General features: G+C 34.9%; 1 protein-coding gene across 3 annotated transcripts in view; it reads left to right on the top strand.

The window, feature by feature from the left end:
* Positions 1-252: 252 nt before the first annotated feature.
* The window catches only part of LOC128207335 (uncharacterized), a 94223-nt gene continuing 69187 nt past the window's right edge, over positions 253-25288 (top strand). Inside the window, exons 1-4 of one of the 3 annotated variants that reach the window (XM_052910186.1) lie at positions 253-471; positions 2265-3041; positions 13988-14044; positions 21956-22030. In XM_052910186.1, coding sequence (XP_052766146.1) covers positions 2889-3041; positions 13988-14044; positions 21956-22030 — 285 coding nt within the window. In that variant the 5' untranslated portion in view covers positions 253-471; positions 2265-2888. Of the gene's footprint in view, positions 472-1164; positions 1262-2264; positions 3042-13987; positions 14045-21955; positions 22031-25288 lie in introns of those variants that run through there. The other 2 variants (XM_052910187.1, XM_052910188.1) reach the window with 2 other exon arrangements.

Raw genomic sequence — 25288 nt, 5'->3', positions numbered from 1 at the left:
TTCTTAGAAATACTGGCCTATTAAATAAACATGCACGAATTATAAATGCATTGATCAGTATCATAACGTATTTTCTCCAGCAACCGTCATCGAACGAGATAAATATCAAGCCGCTCTCAGTTTGAGAAACCACAAATGAGCTCTCCTCGTTGCCTCCACTGCGCATGCGTAATCAAGTTTGGCACGAGAATGATTCGGAACTCCTCTGATAGATAGGAAATAAGTTTCAAATTTCAGTTCTAAGCGGTCGATTTGATGGTGTTTCTTTCCAGTATACAGTAAGGTTATTATTCTCGCTAGGATTAACCGTTATTTACGTGCTCAGCTATTGGAACTAATCTCTGAAAGTCTTGAACTACACATTGGAACTATTCCGTAGAAGTTTTGAAAAAGTAAAGTTATTGAATAAGTGATAAATCGTGCGATTTGTGTGATCAATGGATTACTTTTATGTGATATATAAAAACTTTGGTTAGACTGGTTTTTCAATGTATTACTATTTAATTGTGAATCTATACAAATCCGTACGCATGTTGCTCTATATGATATATAAATAATATATTTAATGTTATATTAATGTATGCTATTAAATCTATTATTGCACATACTTTCATTAAATAATTAAGTATGTACAAATGGGACTAATAATTATGAAAACAAATATCTTTAAAACATAAAAGTAAAACCTCATTTGGTAAACTTTAAAAGGGGTGCATAACAAGATGCATTTGTAACTCATAAAAAGTGTTCTCTTTTTATTCATTTATCTTTCAGAAATAACGATTCTCATGGGAATTAAATAACATTTAAGATGAGGAAAGTATTCTTACGAAAGACAATATCATGGGAACAGTAATTAAATATATTATCCTTAAAATGGGCGAACAGAGTTGAAGGTGTTCAATTTCAATACTACAGTAGAATTAGTTAAAAGCGGTTGTAAATATCCGTTTGATATATCGTATTCTTTATTTATTTCATCGCTGTTTTATTAGGATTATATGCAGTAGGTGTAAAGATCAAAGCTTAAAATAATTGTCATGTGTTATAATATCTTTTTCACTTTTTTTGTTTAAGGAGGATATGAAGTTGTTTGTGAAAATATTAAAGCTTAACGTGAATTAAATATATTTAAACTCTTGAACTAGAAAAGTTTCCTGGATAGTTTCAACTTTGGATTTTAATATTTCGCTTAAAGATATAAAATCATTTTTAAGTGATATATACAACTCACTCAATATAAAGTTTTTTGTGTTTGCAAGTAAATATCTTTTAGAACGTTTTAAAGCTCATAAGATATTGGCATATACCAATCAGTTTAAAAAGAAATGTTTCTAAAATCTAACTTGTGATTTAATTCTTTCCCGATGGAGAGGGAGAGAGAAAGAGAGAGATAGCATTGCGCAACATATCTCAATGTTTTGTCTGTTATGAAATTAATTACTTTCGTACATTTTAAATCAATTTCCTTGAAAACTCATTATTTTCAACAATTTATCCCCAAAACTTCAGATGGATAATATTGCAGCTAACACGTGTAACTATTTTACGCTCTATTGAAAGACACGTATTTTTCATATTTCTATATTTCATTTTTACCGACTCATATAAATGAAGTTAACAGACTTACGGACCAATTTTCCTTACATGTAGGCATTTTAAGGACTAGTTGTTGTTGTTAATAGCAAAATAATGAACGCGTGCCTACAAAGCTGTGTTTAATAGACTCGAAGATGTTTTGATAAACTTTATGATTGGATATGCAGATTTTATAATAAATACAGGACATAAAAAAGGTATCAGTTTCTTCAAAATAAAACATAATGTATTTGTGCGGTTAATGACTGCTAAGAGTTGTTTTATTACATTTCTAAAACCTGTTAGAGATTTATTCGAGTTGGTTCGCCAAAATTAACCAAACTACTGAGTAATAGTTTGTTTTTTGGATGCACCAGAAGAGAGTATAAGTATTTTACATAAATACATTCATAAGAAAAAGCTAAAATTCGTAAATCTTATTGGTATGCAAGAATTTAACGTTACAAGCATAAAGGTCGTTACAATTTTTGGTTCCAAAACAGGCACAATATTGTCCATTACCCAGAACGAGGTAATCTGAATTTAATTTATTTAGGATCCCCACGTTTATCAGGCGTTTAATCGGGGCCCTAGAAACCATGTCATGGTCTGGTTTATGCAATGGTTCGAGAAATTTGACTGAAATCTTGATGTATGTTCACTCATATGTACTAAATTTTTATTAGGTTCATTAAGTTGCCGATCCGAAAAACAGTGGAACGATATATAGCGCTTTTCTGGGAAGTATCATAACAATATAGCTTGGAGTTTCTGGAAAATCGCAGACGTTCCGATACAGCGTTCATATTGTGGATTAACAAATAATAAACAATTGTTAGAACTGTGAGGGGGATATTGCCGTGGATCACTATCCCCTGTTTCCTGTTATAACTCGGGGATTTATTGTGACGTCCCTCGGTGATTGGCAAGCCCAAAGCGCGAGCGGCCTCCCCTGGGACGCAGTTTCCGGCTTGAGCGGCTAGTGTTGCCCCTCAACTCCAGTGGTTGTGCCGAGCAGGTGGTTTTTGGCGTTGTTTTGTGCTCGTGAGAGGATTAATAGGCCACTATTGTTAAACGCATGATCTGAATCTAAATCATTCTTCTAGTTTTTGAAGACAAATACACAGTGTTCAAAAAATGGAGTTAATCAAAGGTTAATGGTGTTATCCAAACAGTACTTACTAATGATTTCTATGCTGGGGAATATAATAATTATGTTACTTAAAATGAAAACAAACCAACAATAAAACGCCTTTATAGGTCAACATTCATAAAAACGAAACGAATCCATTAGTATAAAGTGAAACACAATGGATTACCATGGTACGCGGTTCTGTCGGACGTGCGCATGTGTCATCGTGCACGTGGCGACGCTGTTGACGCTGGCAGCCGTGGCGGCGGGGGACTCCGGCAGTACGGGTGTTATCCCTGTGGCTAGATGCCGGGCCCACTGTGTTACAGAGGTGAGTGGAATAGGTCTCATGGATGGCTTTGATATCGTTATTACCTATTATAAGGAGCATGGAACGAAATTTTCAACAAATTTTATATACCTATATGAATTGACTTAAACAGGAATTGTGCATTGATATGTATTATCGATTGATTGGTCGTCTTAATAACATTGCATAATTCGTATATTGATCGATGGTTTCCATAGATAAACCCCCCTCCCAGGATAGATTGATTATTTGATAAATTAATTGACTGACTGTTTAATTGATTAATTGATGAATAGATGGATGGATTAATTGATTAATTAAATGATTTATTAATTGATTGATTGATTAATTCATTAATTCATTAATTAATTAATTCATTCATTCATTCATTCATTCATTCATTCATTCATTCATTCATTCATTCATTCATTCATTCATTCATTCAAATATCCATTTCTTCGTTCGTTCGTTCATTCGTTCATTTATTCGTTCAATCATTTAATTCGTACAATCATTATTCATTCAATCATTCATTAAATCACTCACTCACTTGTTGGCGTTGTGACTTGTTTGCTTTATTGATTGGTTGATTGATTTGAAGACTGGTCGATTGACAACACGTGCGGTTAGAGTCAGTCAGGAGATACCTTTGCCTTTAAAACTGAATAAAGTTTTGATACCTTCATGACATTTACCACGCGGGATTTTACTTTTTATAAAAACAACAACATAAAATACATTTAAAGTCTTGAAATACGTAAAAACACATATCATTCAATATTATCGCTTGAAATGTAGAATGTATACTTACGATATAAATGATGGTGTTATAGAATGATAGTGTTTAATATTAACCAGGAGAGTAATAAACACTGACATGAATGCTTCGAACACATCAGACTTGATTAGAGACTTGGAAACAACATCAGACGCTATTATACCTCCGAGATTATTCATGGTCGCTACCGTAAAACATCAGCTGATAAACGCCGTGTCCTGGCCAAGTTTCAGTACAACCGTAAACAATGGCCGCTACAGCTGTGAGATTTGTCTATGTTTTGTAAATAGAATATCTATCAGCTTAGCTTACCTAACCAAAGATGGTCAACTCAACACAGACGACTGCGCAGACAGTCGTACAGACAGACTGACGGACATACAAGATAAACAGGTCTGACGGACGGACGGACGTACGTACAGACGGAGTTAGGGAGAGAGAGAGACGGACGGACGGACGCGTGGTTGGGCTGGTGGACGATCAGGTGGGTGGGCTTTAAGGCGGACGGCAAACAGACAGACATACAGACATACAGAAAGAAACATCTTACAGATTAACATATGTCAGACCGACTTATAATAAGACAGATGGTTGAACAGACGAAATGAGCCGATAAAAAACACTCCATTCTCTAATCCATGTAAAAACTGAGGAAAGAATATTAAAGAAGTCACAAGAGATACATAGCTTGTAAGATTAATGTTTGCGGATCGCTACAAGGGTTTGGATATATTCTTTATAGAGTACTGTTGATATCCTGTCATACTTGCATATAAATGTATATGTCGAAGAAAATAGGCGAAATATATACATGGACAGTCGGAACTTGCTATGTTATCTCGACGTTCTGGTTATGTCGAACCTTTTCCGACTTTTTTTCGGTTTAGTTTTACACTTTTTTGTATTTCAGTAGTATCGAATGATATTCGTTATCTCGAAGTATTTTCCCAGGTCCCAACGACTTCGAAATAGCGAGTTTTGTGTGTTAATTTTAGGCAAATATAAACATTGAAAGTAACAATTAATACATTCTAAATCATTTTCAGACACCTTAACTTTGGAGATTGGGGGCCGTTTAAAAAAAGATCTAATATGTTGAAATCATTTAGAATCATAGATCCATTATTTTGCTACATATTTGAGTGCATTAAATCAAGTGCATTAGCAAATGCCAAAACTGAACACAAAGTTCATGAAATAAAACAATACAAAGTGTTGCCATTTGTGACGTGTATACAGATTAAAGATTATTGAAGGTACGCCTAAATCCTGTATTGAAACCGCCCCAGGTCCAAAACTCTCGAGCGTTCTAAGCATAACATGTTTTAATCACTTATTTCATTAAGTCATTGTTTTTGCTCAATTTTGATTTTGCTAAATAAAGATGAAAGTATCATGGTAAGCATAACGATTATTTCGGTTTAAAGTCCAAAAACTTAAAAAAATGTGAAAATTACACAAATTATACCAAAATAGAAATATATGGCTTAGCTTAGTTCTGTTATAAGGCACTTTTAATGTTCGAGAAATTTTTGAACACCGAAAAGAAAAATTATACTAAAATAAAAATAGTCAGCTAAGCTAAAACCAGTTACAAGGCACTAAAAATGTTTCGAAAAAATGGCGTCTGGGTCAACATACTGTGATACATGTATTTTTGAACACCGAAAAGAAAAAAAAAATATATATACCAAAGTAAAAATAATCAGCTTAGCTAAATTCAGTTATAAGGCACTTATAAAATTCGAGAAATTTGTATCTTGTGTAACACAAGTGTATTTTGAACACCGAAAAGGAATTGGTCTTTGATGATTTATTAACGGTCTGCTCACCAGACGAGTTTTGAGCATTTTCCGGTCAAAGCCACACAACTGAAATTAGAGCAACGTTTCCAGACAAATAAAATACATTTCCATCAAATAAATTCCGTGTCATTCTGACCAAATGTTCAAAATGTACAGCCCCCCCCCCCCCTCCCCGGGGTGTTCCCACCTGTACTGAAGTTTTAGCGGCCACAGGTGCTCCAGCCTGGGAAAATTGAATCAAACTCCTGGCATTAATTGAGTACCTGTTAAAAGATGCACGACATTTGTATTATAACGTAGAACTTGGCTTTCCTCGCAAATAACATTTATGACCGCATATTTTCTTTAAAGTCCAATTATTTTTTGATATATATTTCACAGCAATACCTTTTATGACCATTTCATGTGTTTTGTGAGTACTCTTCATTGACAAATCGTGCGTTAACTGATTATTTCTGGAATATTGGCATTTAACCATTTGTTAAAGGTTTTAATATTGTAAATTTATTTTGCAATTATAGAACGACCAACACCTTTTTGAAATTGAAATTGAATTGAAATCTCATTTAAATCGACAATAATTATGTTTACTGGATGAAAACTTTATATTTAAAGTTTTACTCTTTCTCCTAAATACGATTTACCACAATTTATACAGTAGTTTTAACATGTCAAAAAGAATTAATACATGTCAAAAGCATTGGTTCTTATGAAGGATGCCAAGTTTAATTTGAAAGAAATGTTCAGAAAACACGGTGTTTCTACCGTATGAAACGACAGTTGATAACAGTAAATCGTTTAGCACTCACCAATCATTTAATATTCGTGCGTTTTCAGTTATTAAATACACTGTTACTCTCTTGTTATTAGTCATAAATATTTTCCATAAACGCATTCTTTATAAAGTAGTTCAAGGTTTATCACTCAAACATTGGTGTGTTTTATACATGTGTATGTATTGATTTTGAATAAGAGTGTCACTTTAAATTTTTGAGTGGAAAAGAGTTACTCTCAAAATAACTCAATATCAATTTTGAGCCTTTATGACGATCATTATTCTTGTTTAAGCTGACTCATATATCAGAGGATAACCTCAAACCAATGTATCCTTAAAACACGCATGCATGTTATTCCGTGAATTATGGATGAATACCATCGTCTGGTTTACTCACTTATAATGTTCGTCCAGCAACAATTGTTATTAAAACTGATTAGTTAACAAACTAATTTATCATTCTACACGAAACAGAAATGATATCATTTTTTTCCATCAAGCCTTGCTTCCTCGATTTCCTTGACTCGTTATAATTTGACTTAACCATGTCAAGCATGTCCAATGTTTGGTTCTTAACCGGTATACTCATACATGTGAATTTGTTTAGTTTGTAATACGGATTTTATTCAGTATTTTTTTTTCAAATGGGCATTGGGGGGTGCTTTAACGAAAAATCTAAGACGATAAAATAGGTTCCCGTCTGAAATTCTGTTATAGGATTGGACAGTTATAAAAACAATCCAGTCAGGAAGCAGGAAATTCTTTACTTAGTGTGTAATGCGGCTAAATTAAAAAAAGGAAACCGGCCGGTATTCATAAAATATCTCAAGTAATATCCTAACTTTCAATTTCTTAAGTTAATTATTTTACTAGTCATATGATACAACATCTTAACAATATCTGAAATGCTTTCTTTTCATTGATTGTATTAAATAAACTTGCTTTTTTGTTAACATCACTTAAAAACAATCTTTAACATGACTTTAAACATTTTAGGGAATCGACTTAAGTTAAGAAATTGCTTAATAAGTTTTATGAATACAAATAGACTGTAGGTTTTTAAAACTCAAGTATGTATCTTTTCAAGTGTATCTTAGTCTGAATTACCCATATTTCTGCACCAACCATGTTATTCAAAATTAGAACTAGTACACAAAGTTGCTAATTGCTGTAAACAATCTATAGTGAATGGCGATACAAGGTTAATGATAGATTGCCACATGCTCATCCGAGTGTTAACAGCAATGACGTAATACTAATTCTCGGCATGTCTATGTGCACCACGTGTTTTTAGTATCAACAGAGCAGACGCATCCTTGATTATGACAAATGGTGCAGTAATTAATGGCATAGCTAATAGTCGTATGTGTAATGTCCTTATTATAACATAATACATTGTTTCTTGGGTATCATTCCATTGCTAACAGCCATTTCTAGAGTTAACATTTTGTCTTTTTAGTTTACAGGGGCGGTCCGGGATTCGACGTAAGAGGGGCATAACTAAGGGGCGCAACATTTTGAAATGCGGCACTATCTCAAAAATGAGATATGGCATAAAGTATTTTCAAGGGGAGTTGGGGTTAATCCATAAATAACATTTTAACATTGTGTTGTCGGAAATGGTTCATTTTAGCGTATTTTGTTACTTTTGTACTCCCATATAGAAATAAAATTAAACTTGAACGATTTGAGCGAGCTCGCTTGCCGGATGCCCCCCCCCCTTAACTCGCCAGTGGTTTAGACACATTAGTAGTAAGTAAGTACGTGTATATGGCGGACATTAAAGTCAGAAAGAGCTAAACATAAGTTACAGGTACTCCACCCACAACTCGAGTTATTGAAAATAGTTTAAATCAAAAGGGCAGTGGGTGAGGTAATTATTTGGTAGTATGTTGTCAAGGACAGCGTTCAATAAATAGCGTGACGTATAAGTGAATAGCATAATGTCTCCCTGCGATAGTTATAGCACAGTTAAGCTCTTCCTACATGTTGCCGTTTATCTGAGTTATTGTTTGAATGGACACGAATAAAACACCCCAATTCTGTAACTTTGACTGAAACAAACGAAAAAAGACGACGTATAAATTTCATACTTTCAACCACCTTGTATAACTTAGACTCTGGAAAGCCTAGTGATTCCTCTAGCAAGATCCGGTGATGAAAAGTAGCATGATTTGCCGAATTCTTGTGGTTTGGAGGCTCTTTGGTACAAGTATGCACACTTCTTAGATTAATATCATGATGGTTATATATTTTGTAGCATTATTTACGATCAATTGTGTCTGCCGCGGTAATATATTAATCATCTTTATACTGATTCCATTTGCATAATATTAGTTATGACTCACCAGGTCTTGGACCGCAGCGTTGAGTTGATAAAGTCCGGGAGAGAGCGAGGTCGAGTAGTCTTACACTGCCCTCCCCCCACCCCGCACCCCACCAACTTTCCCCCCCAGTAATTTCTTCTTATTAACTCTAACTGCTTTATGACCCAACTTTTGTTGATTTTATTTAACCCATAATAGACAGTCTCTCATTGGTCAAGACAGCCAACGACGTAGCACATTATATTTCATATACACTGGGTTTTTCTCATTATTCTGATCTAAATATAGAATGTCACTCTATAAATAAATTCAATGTTTTCCCGGTCTGGTTCATAATTTTATATGTGCATGTAATGATATAAGCTGAATGTGAAGCTAGCATACAACATTATTACGCAAAGAAGATAACACACCAGGTTAAAAGAGCTGGTATTTTAAAAATAACTTCATATACAGTTAAAAATCGCTATGTCGAAGTCGTTTGGACCTCGGGATAACGATAATTCGATATAACCGAAATACAAATTGTCAACTACTAAACCCATCACATTCGAAGAAAAGTTCGACATAAACATAATATCGAAATAAAAGAGTTCGACATAGCGAATTTCGAGTGTTGACTAGGGTATAATATCAACGGTAATTCAATGTTTTATCAACTGTTAATTTACCCTTTTCCCGTAGACTTTTTCTCGTAGTGTCTGCATAATTCGATGTGCTTTTGTTAACTGTTAATTGTTTAGCGCCCTGGCATGTCTTAAGTGCATATTTTGGGTTTTTATTCTCCGGGAAGCTTTTGATGTCTCAAAAATGACATATGGCAAGTACAGCTCTCACTTTGCCTGCCTATGTTTTGTGTTTAGAAATACCTAGAGCAATTTATACCTTCGAATACACCTGATTCAAGTGTTGAAAAATGGAAAAGTGGAATGCTTGTAAATAAACATAGTTAAAAGAGACCAGACCACTTATCTTACAAATCCTCATTCGGAACTCCTCGGCCATTTTCCATCGAAAACAACCTCGGATGTATATGGATGGTTTACAATGTCAGAAATCTTTACTTTTAACTTCGCTGCAAGTATATCGCGTAGTAATTTCAATTTAGCAATTGAACTTAATGACTTTACTCATAATATATATTTATCATTCATGCAATAATACACTTCACCGGCAATCAATTTCAACTTTAGTTATAAAAATAACCATTAATTATTACTAAAATTTTACGAACTACTTGTACTGATGTACCGGCATACATCCAAGGCTGTTTTCGATGGAAAATGGCCGGGGTCTTCCGATCGACAGATCCAAACATTTCTTTCGTCTCTCGTGACCTACTCTATTGCAACATTCGAAAGCATTCTGTCAAAACATGGATAAAGTACTCTTGAATTTACGACAAAAACTTTTCAAGTCTGTTAACACAAGAGTGAACCACTTGTGTTTTCATAATGATTACCAATTTGTTGCACTGTAGCAAGAGACATATATGTATTTAGATTGTGATAGTGAAGTTTAGAGATTATCTGACGAAGTGTCTAGGAATATAAATTTCAATATGTTCGCCTCTTGAGTGCTTTTGGCAGTTACTGGTATTGTTAAAAGACATTCCGCCCTCGTTTTCGTACATGTTTTGTTGCATAGACTTATTAATGTCATATGAAATTGTGCAATATATTCAGCAAACAAATGCGCCGATTCTTCAGAATTTTGTTAAAGTTCACAACGTTGTTAACGGCATCATTGTTAACTTTCAAAGGTGAAACAGTTTATGATATGCTGAAATATTTAAAGTGACACCTTTATTCAAAATCAATACATACACATGTATAACAAACATTTTGAAGTGGTAAACGTTTAACTACTTATTAAAAAATGCATTTATTGAAAATATTAATTACTGAATAAAGATTGTAACCGTGTATTAAATAGCTGAAAACGCAAAATTATTAAATGATTGGTGAATGCTAAAAGATGTACTGTGGTCTACTATAGTCTCATAAAGTAGAAATACCGTGCACTTTTCTTTCAAATAAAACTCGGTGTCCTTCATAATACCATTGTTTTCGCCATTCATTCATCTTTTTCAGTAAATTAAAGCAATATTATTAATTGTGGTAAATCTTATGTGGGAGTAAGAGTGCATCTGTAAGTAAATCAAGCATAGCTGAATCTGTTTCAATTATTTTGATAAGTACCACAGACAACATATAGTTCCATGAAACATTCAGAGTATTTCAGAGTATTTAAGATTTGATTATTTTGTTAACAACGAGCCAGTAATTAACAACGTTACCAACGTTACCAAACTTAAGATTGTTCTGAAAAATCGGCCCTTTGAAGATGAATGTGTTAAAGCGGAAGTCTTTGTGAAAGGGTTTTATATTCCAAACTTCTTGTAATGTGGTAAAGCACCCCCCCTTACCGCCCGTCCCCATACCCCCGTCCCCTACCTTCTCATAGTAGGCTCATGTTCTCAATTTGTGTTCTAGCCCAAATATGGATTCATTTATAACTAATATACGTATAAATATGACTAAAATTATGAATTTTATGACTGTATTATATAATGACATATTTTTTTAAAATTGTTCAGTTAAGTCCCTTAGTTCAATGTCGTCATACACAGTTACGCCCCTTACCTTCATTTATGCCATTTAACGATCTTTAGACATTTTTATCACGTCTGTAGTTATATAAACATACTTTGACTACATTTACACCATTTTATGAAAGTGATTCATCTGTTTCATGTATTTTGTGTTCGAGCAGTCTAAAGTTACCAATGAGGGGCATCAAAAATCACAATAAATACCCCCGAAATCTCTACGGATATCAAAACCTGTGATGAAAAATGAAAACAAATTATCTAGCCTTTGGCATCACACGACGATAAGTCTGAGTTTGTCTGAAATAAATAAGAAGCTTATGACCCTAAGATATGCTTTGTTCGCAATAAAAACCCCCCTCGGGGAGCAATTCCTAGTGCATGTAAAAAAGATATGTACTTGTGCAATTTCAGTCATAAACGTTGTTATTTCAGAGATTTATGCACATGTTTTATGTGGGTCACTGGCGTGCAGCCACGTACGCCCTTATGTACATGATTTTCAAACAAGGATTTTTTTAAAAGGTCGAATAAATGCATTTTCAACTGAAGGGGTAGGGCGTTTATGCCTCAGATAAATATTGATGCCAGTCTCTCAAGCGTTCATTTTATTGTGTGTGTATGTAACTGTCAGTTTCAAGAAGAAACAAGAAAAAAAATATGCTTAGCAGAAAGTCGGCACTATATAAATCGAAGAACAAAAATGCATGTTGATCATCAAAAAAGGTTGTTATTTACTTCAATGATACCATGTTAAGTATTCATATGTTCGAAGGACATTATTGTTGATAATACTTTACAATTCAGAATTGCCTTTTACAGACTCCTACAGTCAGAAATAGTTTTGTTATTAGACAAGTGGCAATATTTAATTTTTGCTTGTTAGAAATGGCGGATTAATATTGAAATCTGTATGCAATTTGTATTAAGCAATAACACCATTGTATTGTAATTTATAATATATATATAAATGTATGTATTTTGGGCCGGAGGCCTTTAATTTTATGTACTGAATTAAGTTGAGTTCAGTTTTATTTGATTTTGTGAACACACTGTACTATTTTGAGTAAATTGAACGGGGATAAAAGAGACTATATATTATGAGGGAATTATCTGGAATTTATTCTTTTGAATGACATTTACAAAACAAACACTTATATTAAGCTTTATGCCAGCGTTTTAAACCTGCTCGCCATCCATCAAATGGCACCATAACACACAGGGATAGGTTAATACAGAAATAAATAAAGATGTGAAGTTTTGCCTCTTGCGTCCAAATTTTACGGACTTGAGATTGTTAGTTATCATGGGCCCTGGTTGAGATTAACCCACTAGCTCTTGGGTGAGAGGCGGACGCCTTAAAGCCGCACACTCACAGACTGACAGTTTTGACATTATTTTAAGTTTTTGTCTTAGATTTTTGTATCGTTGCATTCAATAAATTATATATTCCATATAAAATAATTCACTATAGAACAGATCTCAACCGTTTAGGAACGCTTTTAGCCATAAAAATCAGTTTTCGAACGTAAATATGATCTTATCTTTTGTCAGCAATCTTGTTACACCTGTTTCCAGACATTTACGCCTCAAATGGTTTATTTAAGGAGTTGTAAAAACGGTCAATCTGTGAGAGTGCAGCTTTAACAACTTCACCACTTTCACCCTTTCATTGCATCGACATCCGTGAACATATTTGTATCATTTCCATATGTTCAGACATTGTACATAGAATTGTGATGATTTTAGAAACAAATTTTCATGGGCTACATGTAGATAATGACCCATTAACCTATTTTCAACGATCCTTTTATTAATGATGCTCCCCGTAAAAAAGTAAACACAAGTATCGATGGATCAAAGATTAAAATACTTTATGTTTACAACAGCCCTTTTTCATGTACATTCGTCTTATTTTCTCCCGTTTTATCTGTAGCTCTCAGGTCTTTTCTAAGATAAGAAAAGATAATTGTAAGCATTTTTGATGGCAGTTTTTCAAGTTCCGAGATATTGTTGGTTGATAAGTATGCATTAACCTCTGCAAACAGAAATGTTGATAACTTGTTGATAACTTCAGGAGATTACACCTTATATATGGGAACAAAGACCTCAACAGCTTGCTTTCCTCCGCACCAACGAATAATATGTATACATTCGAAACTCGCTATGTCGAACTCTGTTATCTTGAAGTTCTGTTTATGTCGAAAAAAATCGATCGTTCTAGGGTTAGTTAGACATGTTTTGTAGTTCGGTTATATCGAATGTTCGTTATTTCGAAGTATTTCCCGAGGTTCCGACTACTTAAGACATAAAGTGAATTTTCGTAAGTGTCATATTTTTGGTTATTTTTGCTTGATTATATGACCTATAAATAGACAGTCTCTATTGGTTTGCGAACTGAACGCATCATCTACATTGGCCACACGGGTGAGGATCATCCCATCCCTCGCGCAGGGTGTTTTGTAGAAACTCGGTAAACCTTGTTTTCGCAAAAAACCGACGCTCGGGTCTTACTTTGTTTTATAGAACGTATAAACTTTCAAGAAAATGATAAGATTATATACATGCATGACTTATTTATTACACTATTTGTATTTGTGAAATAATTGTAAAAACGCCCAATTAATAGACTAAAAACTATGATTCTAATGTTCCTTTTTAACTGTTTCAGTTTCTACCAGGACGAGTGAGCGATGACGAGTGTGAAAAGTCCAAGAACTGCGTCTGGGTAAGTTTAGAAGTCTTATATATATTGAGAAAGGGTTATAGTTTATTCTGGTGTAAGATCGTATTATATTCCATCGAGTGAGTATCAAAAGCTACATATTACGAGTGGCGTAGCCACGATTGAAGTATATACGTTGGTTTTCTTACACTGAAACCAACAATTTGTTATTATTTACCTAACAAGAATATACAATTAAATCTAAAAGTTTTTTTTTTCGAGAAAAGTGCGCCAAATTGTAAGCCCAAGTTACGTCACTTGACAGGGTTTGACGTCGTTGAAATTGCGTCCCAGCTCTCTGCGCACTGACGTTTGAAGTGAGAGCGGGCTAAAATGTCAAAATAGTGAAAAAATATCAAATTGCTATTTCACTGATAAATCTCTATAATTCATCAGAGAGCTTATAACACATTTTAAAAATACACCCACTACACACCAACATGAAAACATTCCGAACACGTATTTTAATAAATAAGCGTATGATGATAAGCATTTTTATTCTTCGAATGTATTTGCTTATTGAATGCAATTGAATGATATTTTCAACGCCGTTTATAAGTTGCAGTTGTATTAATTACCAATTTATATTGTTGTAAGTGAGTTTAAGATCTGCCCGCGCCCTACAATGGCTGCATTATGGCTTGACCCGTCACATCCCCAAGGGTCCCTTAAACAAATGTTTGAAGCCAAAGGGAAGTTTTATCCCCACCGGTTGATGGGAAATTCGCCAAAGAAGTATTTTTGGTACCCAAAATTTAGTTTAAACATATTAGTTTTACAACGATTGTGAAACAAGTTATTTCAACAATATATTAATCATGATTTTACGCGAGAGTGTGTTCTTGTGTTGTTGGGGAAACCGGAGTACCCGGAAGGAAACCCACTTGTGCGGCTTTGTGACCTCAAACCAATCTCACATGCGCCAAGGCCGGGAATCGAACCCGACATGGAGCCTTGGTAAGAAGCGAATGCGCTAACCACTGCGCTATCCGGACAGCCTTATGTAACAGAAATGCCGCAAAATGCGATGAATGCAATTTAGAGTGATCTACCCGCATACAAAATACCCTTGAAGTTACGATGATATGATATATAAGCTTTTATCATTTTAATCACCATCACCCGCTTGCTTTTTGTCAAATAATCGCGTCCAATCTTCGATACCCCGTACACTATACGGTATTGTCACACTTCCTAGAGAAAAAAATAGGTTTACGCGTTTACCTTGACTTTCTCGTGAAATTTCATTAAAGTTCCATGTTTTATTACCAGAAAAATAAATAAAGCCGCAAAAACTTCTTGTTTAACATGGAGTTAATTACAAGGTCTGCTAATAAGTTGTTCCCTTCGCGACAGGCGATAAACCTTGGTAACACGTGGAATCCGTAAATTCAGGAAACTGCAATGGAATATTCCATTATTTTGAAGCGGGGAAAACAGCTTATATATGTGAATTGTACCATGGTTGTCTGATGACCCCATATTTTAATGGTATCGTCTGCAAAGGGTTTGTGTTAGCAAAACAAATGTAAAAAAAATAAAAATATTAAAAGTAAATATAAAATTCGGCCTTCGATTTTTTTTCCATTTTTTCTGAGATTCGCGCTTGGTAAAAACCCGCCTATGCTATTAGGGGTTATTACTATTGTAAAAAAGTTCATATTTAAAATGTTCAATTTTAAACATATTCAATAAAACAATGCACATTTTTTAAGAAAAACAAATACAAAAAAAGTCCAATCTAAGGCAAAAAATGTTTAGGGTAGGGGAAAATATAGGGTCGGTCGGGGTTAGAGGAAAACACAATCTTTTTTACGCCTTACAACAACTGATAGTCATGCGCCTTTGCTAAATCTTATGCGTTTCGATATAAATTCAATTTAGTAAACGAGGAAGTGTTGCGTGAAAATAGAGGTTCTAAAACAAGCATGCATTACCACAAACTGTAATTCACTGACTTTTGACACATATTTCCCCAAAACTTTGCAAACACCATCCTAGGACGCTCCTAGAGTGGGTGAGCTTTAATCCCCAGGGAGTTGGCGGGCACTTATGGTTTTGAATATTTTATGAGCAAGTCATCCAAAATTTTGTTTACGATCTGTTCAAGGCAATTTTGTTCAACACTTTCATCCGTCTGCCCAAATTTTCTTTCAGTTCGAATTACAGTCTTGAAGGCATACAATGCCGATCCTCAAAACAGATTGCTTACTAAACAACCTTATTGAAACTAGAATGGTTTTCTTCGATTGTTTTTTTGCGTCTTAGAATACAACCTGTACAAACAACCATTAAGTACTATGCGTAAACATTAAGAATTTTAACCTTCGCGGGTGTTAAAGGTCCGCGTTGACCATGTGTCAGCCAATGGGGTTGTATTCTTTGTCAGTTAGATGACCTGAAGTAATAACTTAATGCTTTAGGAGGGCTCTTTCGCTACACTCACTCCGCCCATTCTTGATCATTAGGATTTTACTTCATGCCATCTAACGTTTACTGTTTAAATATTCTCCAGACACAAGCGAACTTTTGTTATGCAGTCTTCGTCCTTGCATGTTTTGTATAGTTAACTTTATGAAAAAAAAATATTATCACATTCATCAAAGTCGTTGTCACATTCCGTCATTTAAGACTCTTAGATATGGCAAAACATTCTATAGACTTAAGTATAATAATTACTGTACTACTTAAAAGAACACCGCGAAATGTCGTTTATGTTATTTTAACGATATAGAAGATGACGATCACTATAGAAAAACTATTGCTATAAATTCATTAAAATGATTAATAAACCATCAGCTATCTAAATAACTTAATTATCTTGCCAAAGTATAGAAACACAAATGTAAGAATTAGAATAACTCAAGTGTTACGAAATTAAAAGCAGGTTATCATAGAAAATGCATTAAAGTGACTGATAGCAGTCATAAAGATATTTAACTGCTTTGGCCTAAAAAAAATACGTTTGGTTCGGGTTGCCCGACCCTACCTACGAAATAACCTCCAACCTTGTCTTCAGTATTAAATGTTCATTAAGGGATTTCGCTAATCCCTAACGATCATCCATGAAGGATTTTCCATTTAAAAAAAAACGTTAAATATCCATCCACTGACCTAAGCACCGCCTCCTGTTTATAGTCCGTTTGTAAAAGAAAAATAAAGATTGTTTACGTATTTTTTTAGTGTGCGTTTTAAAATATAGTTTAAACCCCTCTAAAGCTGCCCTTTCATAGATATACCATTTTTACAACTTTTTTTTATTTTTTGTCTTGGAAAATACAAATTTTTGCGTAAATATTTGAAAACCAATGATAAAAGATTGCTGACAAAAGATCAGATCGCAGATTTGCATATTTCCGTTCGAAAATTAACGTTTTATGGCCTAAACCGTTACTAACGGTTTAAGAAAAATGCATAAAACATTAAAATTTGAACTAAAATATATAAATCTGCGATTTAATTTTTTGTCAGCAGTCTTATATACCTGGTTTTCATGGATTTTCGCCTAAAGTGGCTCGTTCCAAGACAAAAAATAACAAAAAAGTTGTCAAAACGTCCAATCTGTGAGAGTGCAGCTTTAAAGCTTTATACAGAAGATTACTTTAATGCCATTCCCCCATGATGACAATAACGATCTAACATAATAAAAGCCTAATATTAAAATGGCCTACCTACCAACCTGTTTTTGAAAAGGATGCAACTCAAACCAAACCATTTTTTGGCCTAAGCTTGTAACGGACAGACATGGAAGCATCCAATACCTTAGCCTTTTTTATTTTAAACTCTAAAATAGAAAAAAAAATCGATATCAATTTAATTATTATTTTGTCATGTTTTCTGTAACGATAATTCAATGTTTTCATCTTAACATAAAAAGTTACAAGATACAAGATGACACAAAAATAATTGAAAGTCGCGTATATGTAAACAAGAAACATTAGCTCAATGAGCAATTTTTCGACATGACAAGAAAAGACAAAAAGGCAGCTTTGAGAAACCAATCTTTAACATAGTATTTGTATCAACAGAGAATATCATCATACAATTTCAATACCAATTTCAACGTGTCCTGAATCGCACCGAGTCTGTTGCTAATAGCAGGTTGCTTAACTTTCGTAAACCGGTTTTATGCACCAATCAATTGTACCCCCCCCCCCCACCCCCCCTTCCCTGTTCGGAAAAAAACTGCTGGTAAAATCCCCGCCAAATCCCCCCGCATCCCGGGGACATGCTAGTTTAGGCCCATTCCCCGCTATTTTCGGCGCGAAAACAAAATCACCGCATTCAATCGGCACTGCGTAGCCACCTGTAAGGTAAAAACAGGATCAATTTCCCCCGCTTTCCCCGGTAAACCCCGGGGGTGGGGGGTGGTTACAATTGACCAGTAAATCATAGGATTAAAATGATTATACCAATTTCAATTTTACCGTTTACTATAATTTCAGTATTCGCCCATAACTGAATAAATTGCGATAATTGTTCTGCAATATTTTCTGGCCATGATGTATCATGAACCACTAAAACAAAACAAATATAATTCCTATTAACATCAAGGTTTTGTTTCTAGGCGTAATAACCTGTTTTACTATGAGGCTCTCAAAGAACGCCAAGAAATTTTGTTTTACGTCATAACGTAAAATGAAGAGAGTAAAAAACGCATCATTTCTCTTGAGGATTGAAAAATGTCCTTAGTCATCCTGGCATTCAATCGGCAAAACTGTTTCACGCCGTATGATTTCCAATATTACACTCTAGCGATCTGCCAGAAAAACTAGAAAAAAGATACTGGCCAATATAAAGGTTGGCACGGGAACACGTGCATGCCCGTCTCCGTTTCTCCCCGGATCAAGCTCCCACTTTGATGTGCCACCGAAACACACAGATTGTTAAACCAACGGGATTATAATAGCGAGGGGTGTAAAGTTTATTATCTTTTTCAATCAGTTTCGCCGTGTTATGTAATTTTTCCGGGGTATTAAAAGAGAATGTTGATGTTGTTATAATGACTTTTTCTGTTTGCATGTTATTTACCTCGTTCCGATCTTTTTGTGGGGCACATGGTACCATGCACTGAACGATGTGAGAAAAAGTATGTATCAGAGCATAAAATGTCATGATTAGTTCCTTTGTGGGACCACACTCGCATTTTTTAGTGATTTTGATTCTTTGTACGTGCTATGATTGTGGCAAACCTTATTCTTATGTTAGAATAAGTAGTAGTTGTTGTTGGTGTAGTTGTAGTAGCGGTAGTAGTAGTAAAAGTAGTAGTAGTAGTAGTAGTAGTAGTAGTAGTAGTAGTAGTTGTTGTAGTAGTAGTAGTAGTAGTAGTAGTAGTAGTAGTAGTAGTAGTAGTAGTAGTAGCGGTAGTAGTAGTAGTAGTAGTAGTAGTAGTAGTAGTAGTAGTAGTAGTAGTAGTAGTAGTAGTAGTAGTAGTAGTAGTAGTAGTAGTAGTAGTAGTAGTAGTAGTAGTAGTTGTTGTTGGTGTAGTAGTAGTAGCGGTAGTAGTAGTAATAGTAGTAGTAGTAGTAGTAGTAGTAGTAGTAGTAGTAGTAGTTGTTGTTGGTGTAGTAGTAGTAGCGGTAGTAGTAGTAATAGTAGTAGTAGTAGTAGTAGTAGTAGTAGTAGTAGTAGTAGTAGTAGTGGTGGTGGTGGCGGTGGCGGTGGCGGTGGCGGTGGCGGTAGCGGTAGCGGTAGCGGTAGCGGTAGCGGTAGCGGTAGCGGTAGCAGTAGCAGTAGTAGTAGTAGTAGTAGTAGTAGTAGCGGTAGTAGTAGCGGTAGTAGTAGTAGTAGTAGTAGTAGTAGTAGTAGTAGTGGTAGTGGTAGTTGTTGTTGGTGTAGTAGTAGTAGTAGTAGTAGTAGTAGTAGTAGTAGTAGTAGTAGTAGTAGTAGTAGTAGTAGTAGTAGTAGTAGTGGTAGTAGTAGTAGTAGTAGCGGTAGTAGTAGTAGTAGTAGTAGTAGTAGTAGTAGTAGTAGTAGTAGTAGTAGTAGTAGTAGTAGTAGTGGTAGTAGTAGTAGTAGTAGCGGTAGTAGTAGTAGTAGTAGTAGTAGTAGTAGTAGTAGTAGTAGTAGTAGTAGTAGTAGTAGTAGTAGTAGTAGCGGTAGTAGTAGTAGTAGTAGCAGTAGCAGCAGCAGCAGCAGCAGCAGTAGCAGTAGCAGCAGCAGCAGCAGCAGCAGTAGCAGTAGCAGTAGCAGTAGTAGTAGTAGTAGTAGTAGAGTGGTGGTGGTGGTTGTGGTGGTGGTGGTTGTGGTGGTGGTGGTAGGTTAGCAATTGTAGCTGTAGCAGCAGCAGCAGCGTTAACAATAGCAGAAGCAGCAGCAGAGGCAGTGGTGGTGGTGGTGGTGGTGGTGGTGGTGGTGGTAGTAGTAGCAGTAGCAGCAAATTTTATTTTGTTGGTGTTCTTATAGGGTTATTTTTGATGGTTTGGAATCAACAGAAAAAAGTCACACGAACATATCGTCTAGAACTCTGAAGACACTTGGTTTACAACACTGAATGACTATCAAAAAAAAACCACTGAATAACTCGAAAGCTGTATATATTCTTTGCCCTCCTACGGGAAAAGTTTCGTGATCCAACTTAAGTGATTATTCTATGTTTAGAATACTCATCGCTATAACTTTTCTGCTTCGTCATTCTTGTAACATAATTAGAAAAAACCTTTTCACACCGAAAATGCACAATCACGAGGGTGTTTTTTTCATTCTTTTCCTCACAATGCCTAAAAAATACATTTGGTTCGGGTTACCCGACCCTACCTACAAAATAGATGCCGACCCTACCGTTTTTAAAATCAGTTTGAAAAAAAAATATGTTGTTTAAAACCTTGACTGTTTATTCAGAATATTACTTTAACACCATTCTCCAATGATGAAAATGACATTCTTATAATATAAAGCCCAATAAAAAAATAATAAAAAAGCCTACCTACCCTACCTATTTTTGAAAAGGATGTAACCCTAACCAAACCATTTTATTTAGGCCCAATATCGCCCTTATTGGAAAACTAAGCTCACACCTGCATCTGTTATTCAATTACTTGATGTTACCGAATTGCTTATAAAGTATTTGAGAAAAGCTTCGTGAAAGTGATTCTTAATTCCTTAAACAAGAGGAGATGAGAAATAAATTGAATACCAGATTGTATACATTTTGTAACTATTAATTCATTATGTAACAGATATTGGATTGGAATAATATAATTATGAAACTCATTTTGTAATACTTTACATGAGGCGGTTACTTTTAAAGTAATATAAATATGTGAGGCTTATATTTCATTAAAGATGCACCCTTACTCCAAAATAAACAGTGCCACTATTAATATACTCGTTTAAAATTACCGAAAATGATGAGTAATATCGAAAACAATGGTTCTTATGAAGGATAAAGTGTTTAATTTAAAAGAAAGGTGCCAAAATCACGGTATTTCTTCCTTATGAGATGATAGTAAACCACATTAAATATTTAGAACCAACCAGTCATTTAATATTTGTGTGTTTTCAGATATAAAATACACGGCTACAATCTTGTTAATTAATATTTTCCAAAAGTGCATTATTAAGTTAGTAGTTAAAGTTTACCACTAAAATATTATATCTGTTAAACATGTGTTTGTATTGATTTGAAATACGAGTAATTTTGAAATTTCGATTCGTGTGTGGTATGTTGGTGGTGTTTGTATGTTTGTGTTTCTCGTTCATTTTCCCTTGCCAAGTGCCTTTAAACATGGTTAAATTCATTCGACTGCTGGGCTGATTACCTTCGTTACATCTTTTCTAACTCCAAAATCTCATTTTCTAACTCTTATTTCGCTCTTTCTAACTCGAAACTCACTTTGCCTACCTCGATATTGTCCCAATATTAGTTCTAGATTAAAGACATTCTCATTATTAACCTCATCTCTTATTTTTCAGTGCTGGAACGTGTGTGAACAGATCTTCAGCCAGTATGAGGTGTGGAAAGATACGTGTGGAAAAAAGGCCCTCTGTGTAAGTAACAAGTGTTTTCTTTCTATAATATATATTTTGATATTTGTCCCATAAAGCACGAAAATCAAAATTTACGACAGAAACTGTTTTCATTGGATTAATGAGAAAACGTATTATAATCAGGGGCGAATCAAGAAAATTAAATCATCATCAACAACAACTACAACTACAACAACAACACTATATAGCTCCTATATCGGTTTAAAATGGTTTAGCAATATGCCTTAATGTCCCCAAATACATGTGTGGTATTCAATATCAAACTTGGGTCAATCTCATGGTCATACATTATTGACTCAATTCTCTATCCGATTAGCTACACCATTCAAAGATCTTGTACTTGCTTTGTACCTCTAAACAGGGTTCATATTTTTATATTATTGACTACTGGGCTTGTCCAAGTATATTTCATTGTATCAACAATATCAAATCGCAAGTAATCATTCGACAAACAACTTCGATTCATTGGTAAACCTATTAAAATTACAATTACTTATAAACATTGACCTCCTATAAATCTATGAAAAAATACATGCAATAATACAGATGCATGCCAGATCGATTTATTTGAGTACCAATTTAATTCCACTCAAACATCCCGCACAATACACGATGTTGAAGGTAAAGCCAAGGCATCTCATAAATAGTACAAATGCTATAAAAATTCCTGCCGACAGATGTAAAGATCATAAATTTCAATTATGTGCAGTACTACCTGCATTGGTCTGCAAGCTGATTCCGTCTGTCAGTGGTTTAGCGGTCTAGCTTGGGCACAGTTCCCTGATTGTTAAGTTTAAACAGTATATATTTTACAACGATTATGAAGAATGTTATGATAACTTATATTACGTCACTCTCATTGGCACGATGTTGCGCGAGAGTGTGGTCTTGTGTTGTGGGGGGAAACCGGAGTGCCCGGAGAAAACCCACTTGCCCGGAATGATGACCACAAACCAAACTCACATGCTGGGCACCCAGGCCGGGAATCGAACCGGGTCGCCTTGATGAGAAGCTAGTGCGCTAACCACTGCGCCAACCGGACAACCTGGTTGTTAGATAGTGAAATCATAGTTCATGAAGTTACTAGAATGAATTTCATTTGTTCAAAGCATTGATGATGGATGGGTTGAATAGTTTTAGAAATACACCATTACACCCGTTCATTATAGTATATACCGGTCATGTTCAAAATCAGTTCTGCGTGTTCTAGTTTAATAATCCATATACTATTTGAATGAATATCATTTGTTAAATGACATAGACAAGTGTTAAAATACGACGTTATATATGTCACTTGCAGTAGATACAAGTCATTTTAAATCAGTAAAATACTATAACCTAGATAATCAGGGTAGCTCTAACCAGGGTAACACTATGTCTGTGCACTATGCTCCAAAATCCTTAAATAACTAACACTTTGATCGGAGCACTCGCCTTGCCCGAGTGAGTGTATAAATAAACTGACACACAAACCCTCCAATTTTTGTGATGGATCCGTGGTCGAGTGGTTACACACTTGACTGTCAATCCAGGGCTCGCAGGGTTCGATTCCCCGCCGCTCCACTGAAACAACTACTAATTGTCGTCGGGAGGGACGCTAAATGTGGGTCCCATGTGACAGTGATATGCACGGGCGCACGTAAATAACCAGGGTAGCTCTAACCAGGGATGTATTCTGTCTGTGCACTATGCTCAAAAAACATAAAATAACTAACAATCTTAATTATCGGAGCACTCGCCGAATGGGCCTTGCCCGAGTGCACGTATAAATAAGCCCACATACATACACCCTCCAATTTTACATTTCTACAACTGGCTGCCGTTGTCCGAGACAAGTAACATAGGTCAGTCATCCAAAGTAGGTGTTACTACATAAAAAGAGCCTATTTTCAAAATGGTTCTTATTTTCTAAACCGTTTGAGCATTCTATGAACACATTGCAAAATATCGCAATAGGTTGTTTTTTTCCTCAAATTCCCATCAATATGAAACTGACAGTGCTCCACCCTGGAGCCATTCTAGTCGGTGGTTGTACGTGCTCCGTTACATCACTATGCTGGAATGTTTGTATTCCTGACAAATTGCTCCCCCAATCTCCCCGCCTGCTAATTGTTGTGTGTTTTTGTACGATGGGGGTTACATCATATATCGTTCGCTTTCTTTGATTGCTACACGCTGGTAGTGCGTCTGTATTCATTTCCTAGTAAACAAATGGTCTAGGTAAAATACTACTATGTACTAGTCGTAAGTATTGGCAGTACAACTAAATGTTATATTCGCGTCGTATTGTAACAGATTTGACCTAATTATTGGGATTATATATATTAGCTTGATAGGTTATGAAGAACCTCTATATAAAATCCATTTCGTACGAAATAGCTCGTAAGTGTTCAAAATTAGTTTGTAAAATTGGATATAAGTGTTTGTATATTTCCAAATCTACTTTGGTAAATCAACAAGCAGCTAGCTAGGATCTTAATCAGAAAAAAATTGTAGATTTTAAACAGAGCAGAAGCCTTAAAAATGACAACCACCAAGCTGGATAGAGATTTAGTAGTATTCATTTACCAAAATTAAACAGTTATGCAACATGGCTGAACCATTACTTGGCGGGCAACAAAGCTGAACTATTAACTTGATGTTAAAAAAGAAATACTGAACATAAGAAGAAATAACTTTCTTCCTTAGAAAACATGGATAAGAACATTTTGTGGTTCAGGAATTCAGCTTGTAATGTTTAACGGAATTTCATCATTTAAGCTTATCGTCTGTTTGAAAAGATGTTAAAACACAAATTCGGCATTAAATGCATGTTGGGAACCAAGGCGAAAGTTAATCAGCCTGGGACAGTATTCAATATTGATCTTATCCTAGTCCTCAGTGATTTCATTCAGCCTATTGGTCAGCTAAATATACAGGCCAATCAAAACACTTAGATTCTAATCTTAAACTTAAGTTCAATCTAAGTTGCTTATTGAATAAGGCCCAGCCCCCAATATCACGAAAATACTTAAGTCAAATCTCAAACTCAATCTCAACTCATTTTACTATATAACATAAAAAATATTGAAAAAATATATGATTAAACACATTTTAAAACCGCATTCTATCATTGAATATGTTGATTAAAACCTTTGGTTTTGGATTCCAAGGGGAAACTACAGCCAGAAATATACTTGAGTACAATTCACTGCCTTTTAACAATTACTCATGTATATATTTTGCTCTAGAATTTATTTTCTTTGAAATATTGACAAC

The sequence above is a fragment of the Mya arenaria genome, chromosome 11 (genome assembly GCF_026914265.1).
Source record: "Mya arenaria isolate MELC-2E11 chromosome 11, ASM2691426v1".
Classification (NCBI taxonomy): domain Eukaryota; kingdom Metazoa; phylum Mollusca; class Bivalvia; order Myida; family Myidae; genus Mya; species Mya arenaria.
The sequence above is the reverse complement of the archived record's forward strand: the minus strand, read 5'-3'. Positions and strand labels throughout refer to the sequence as shown.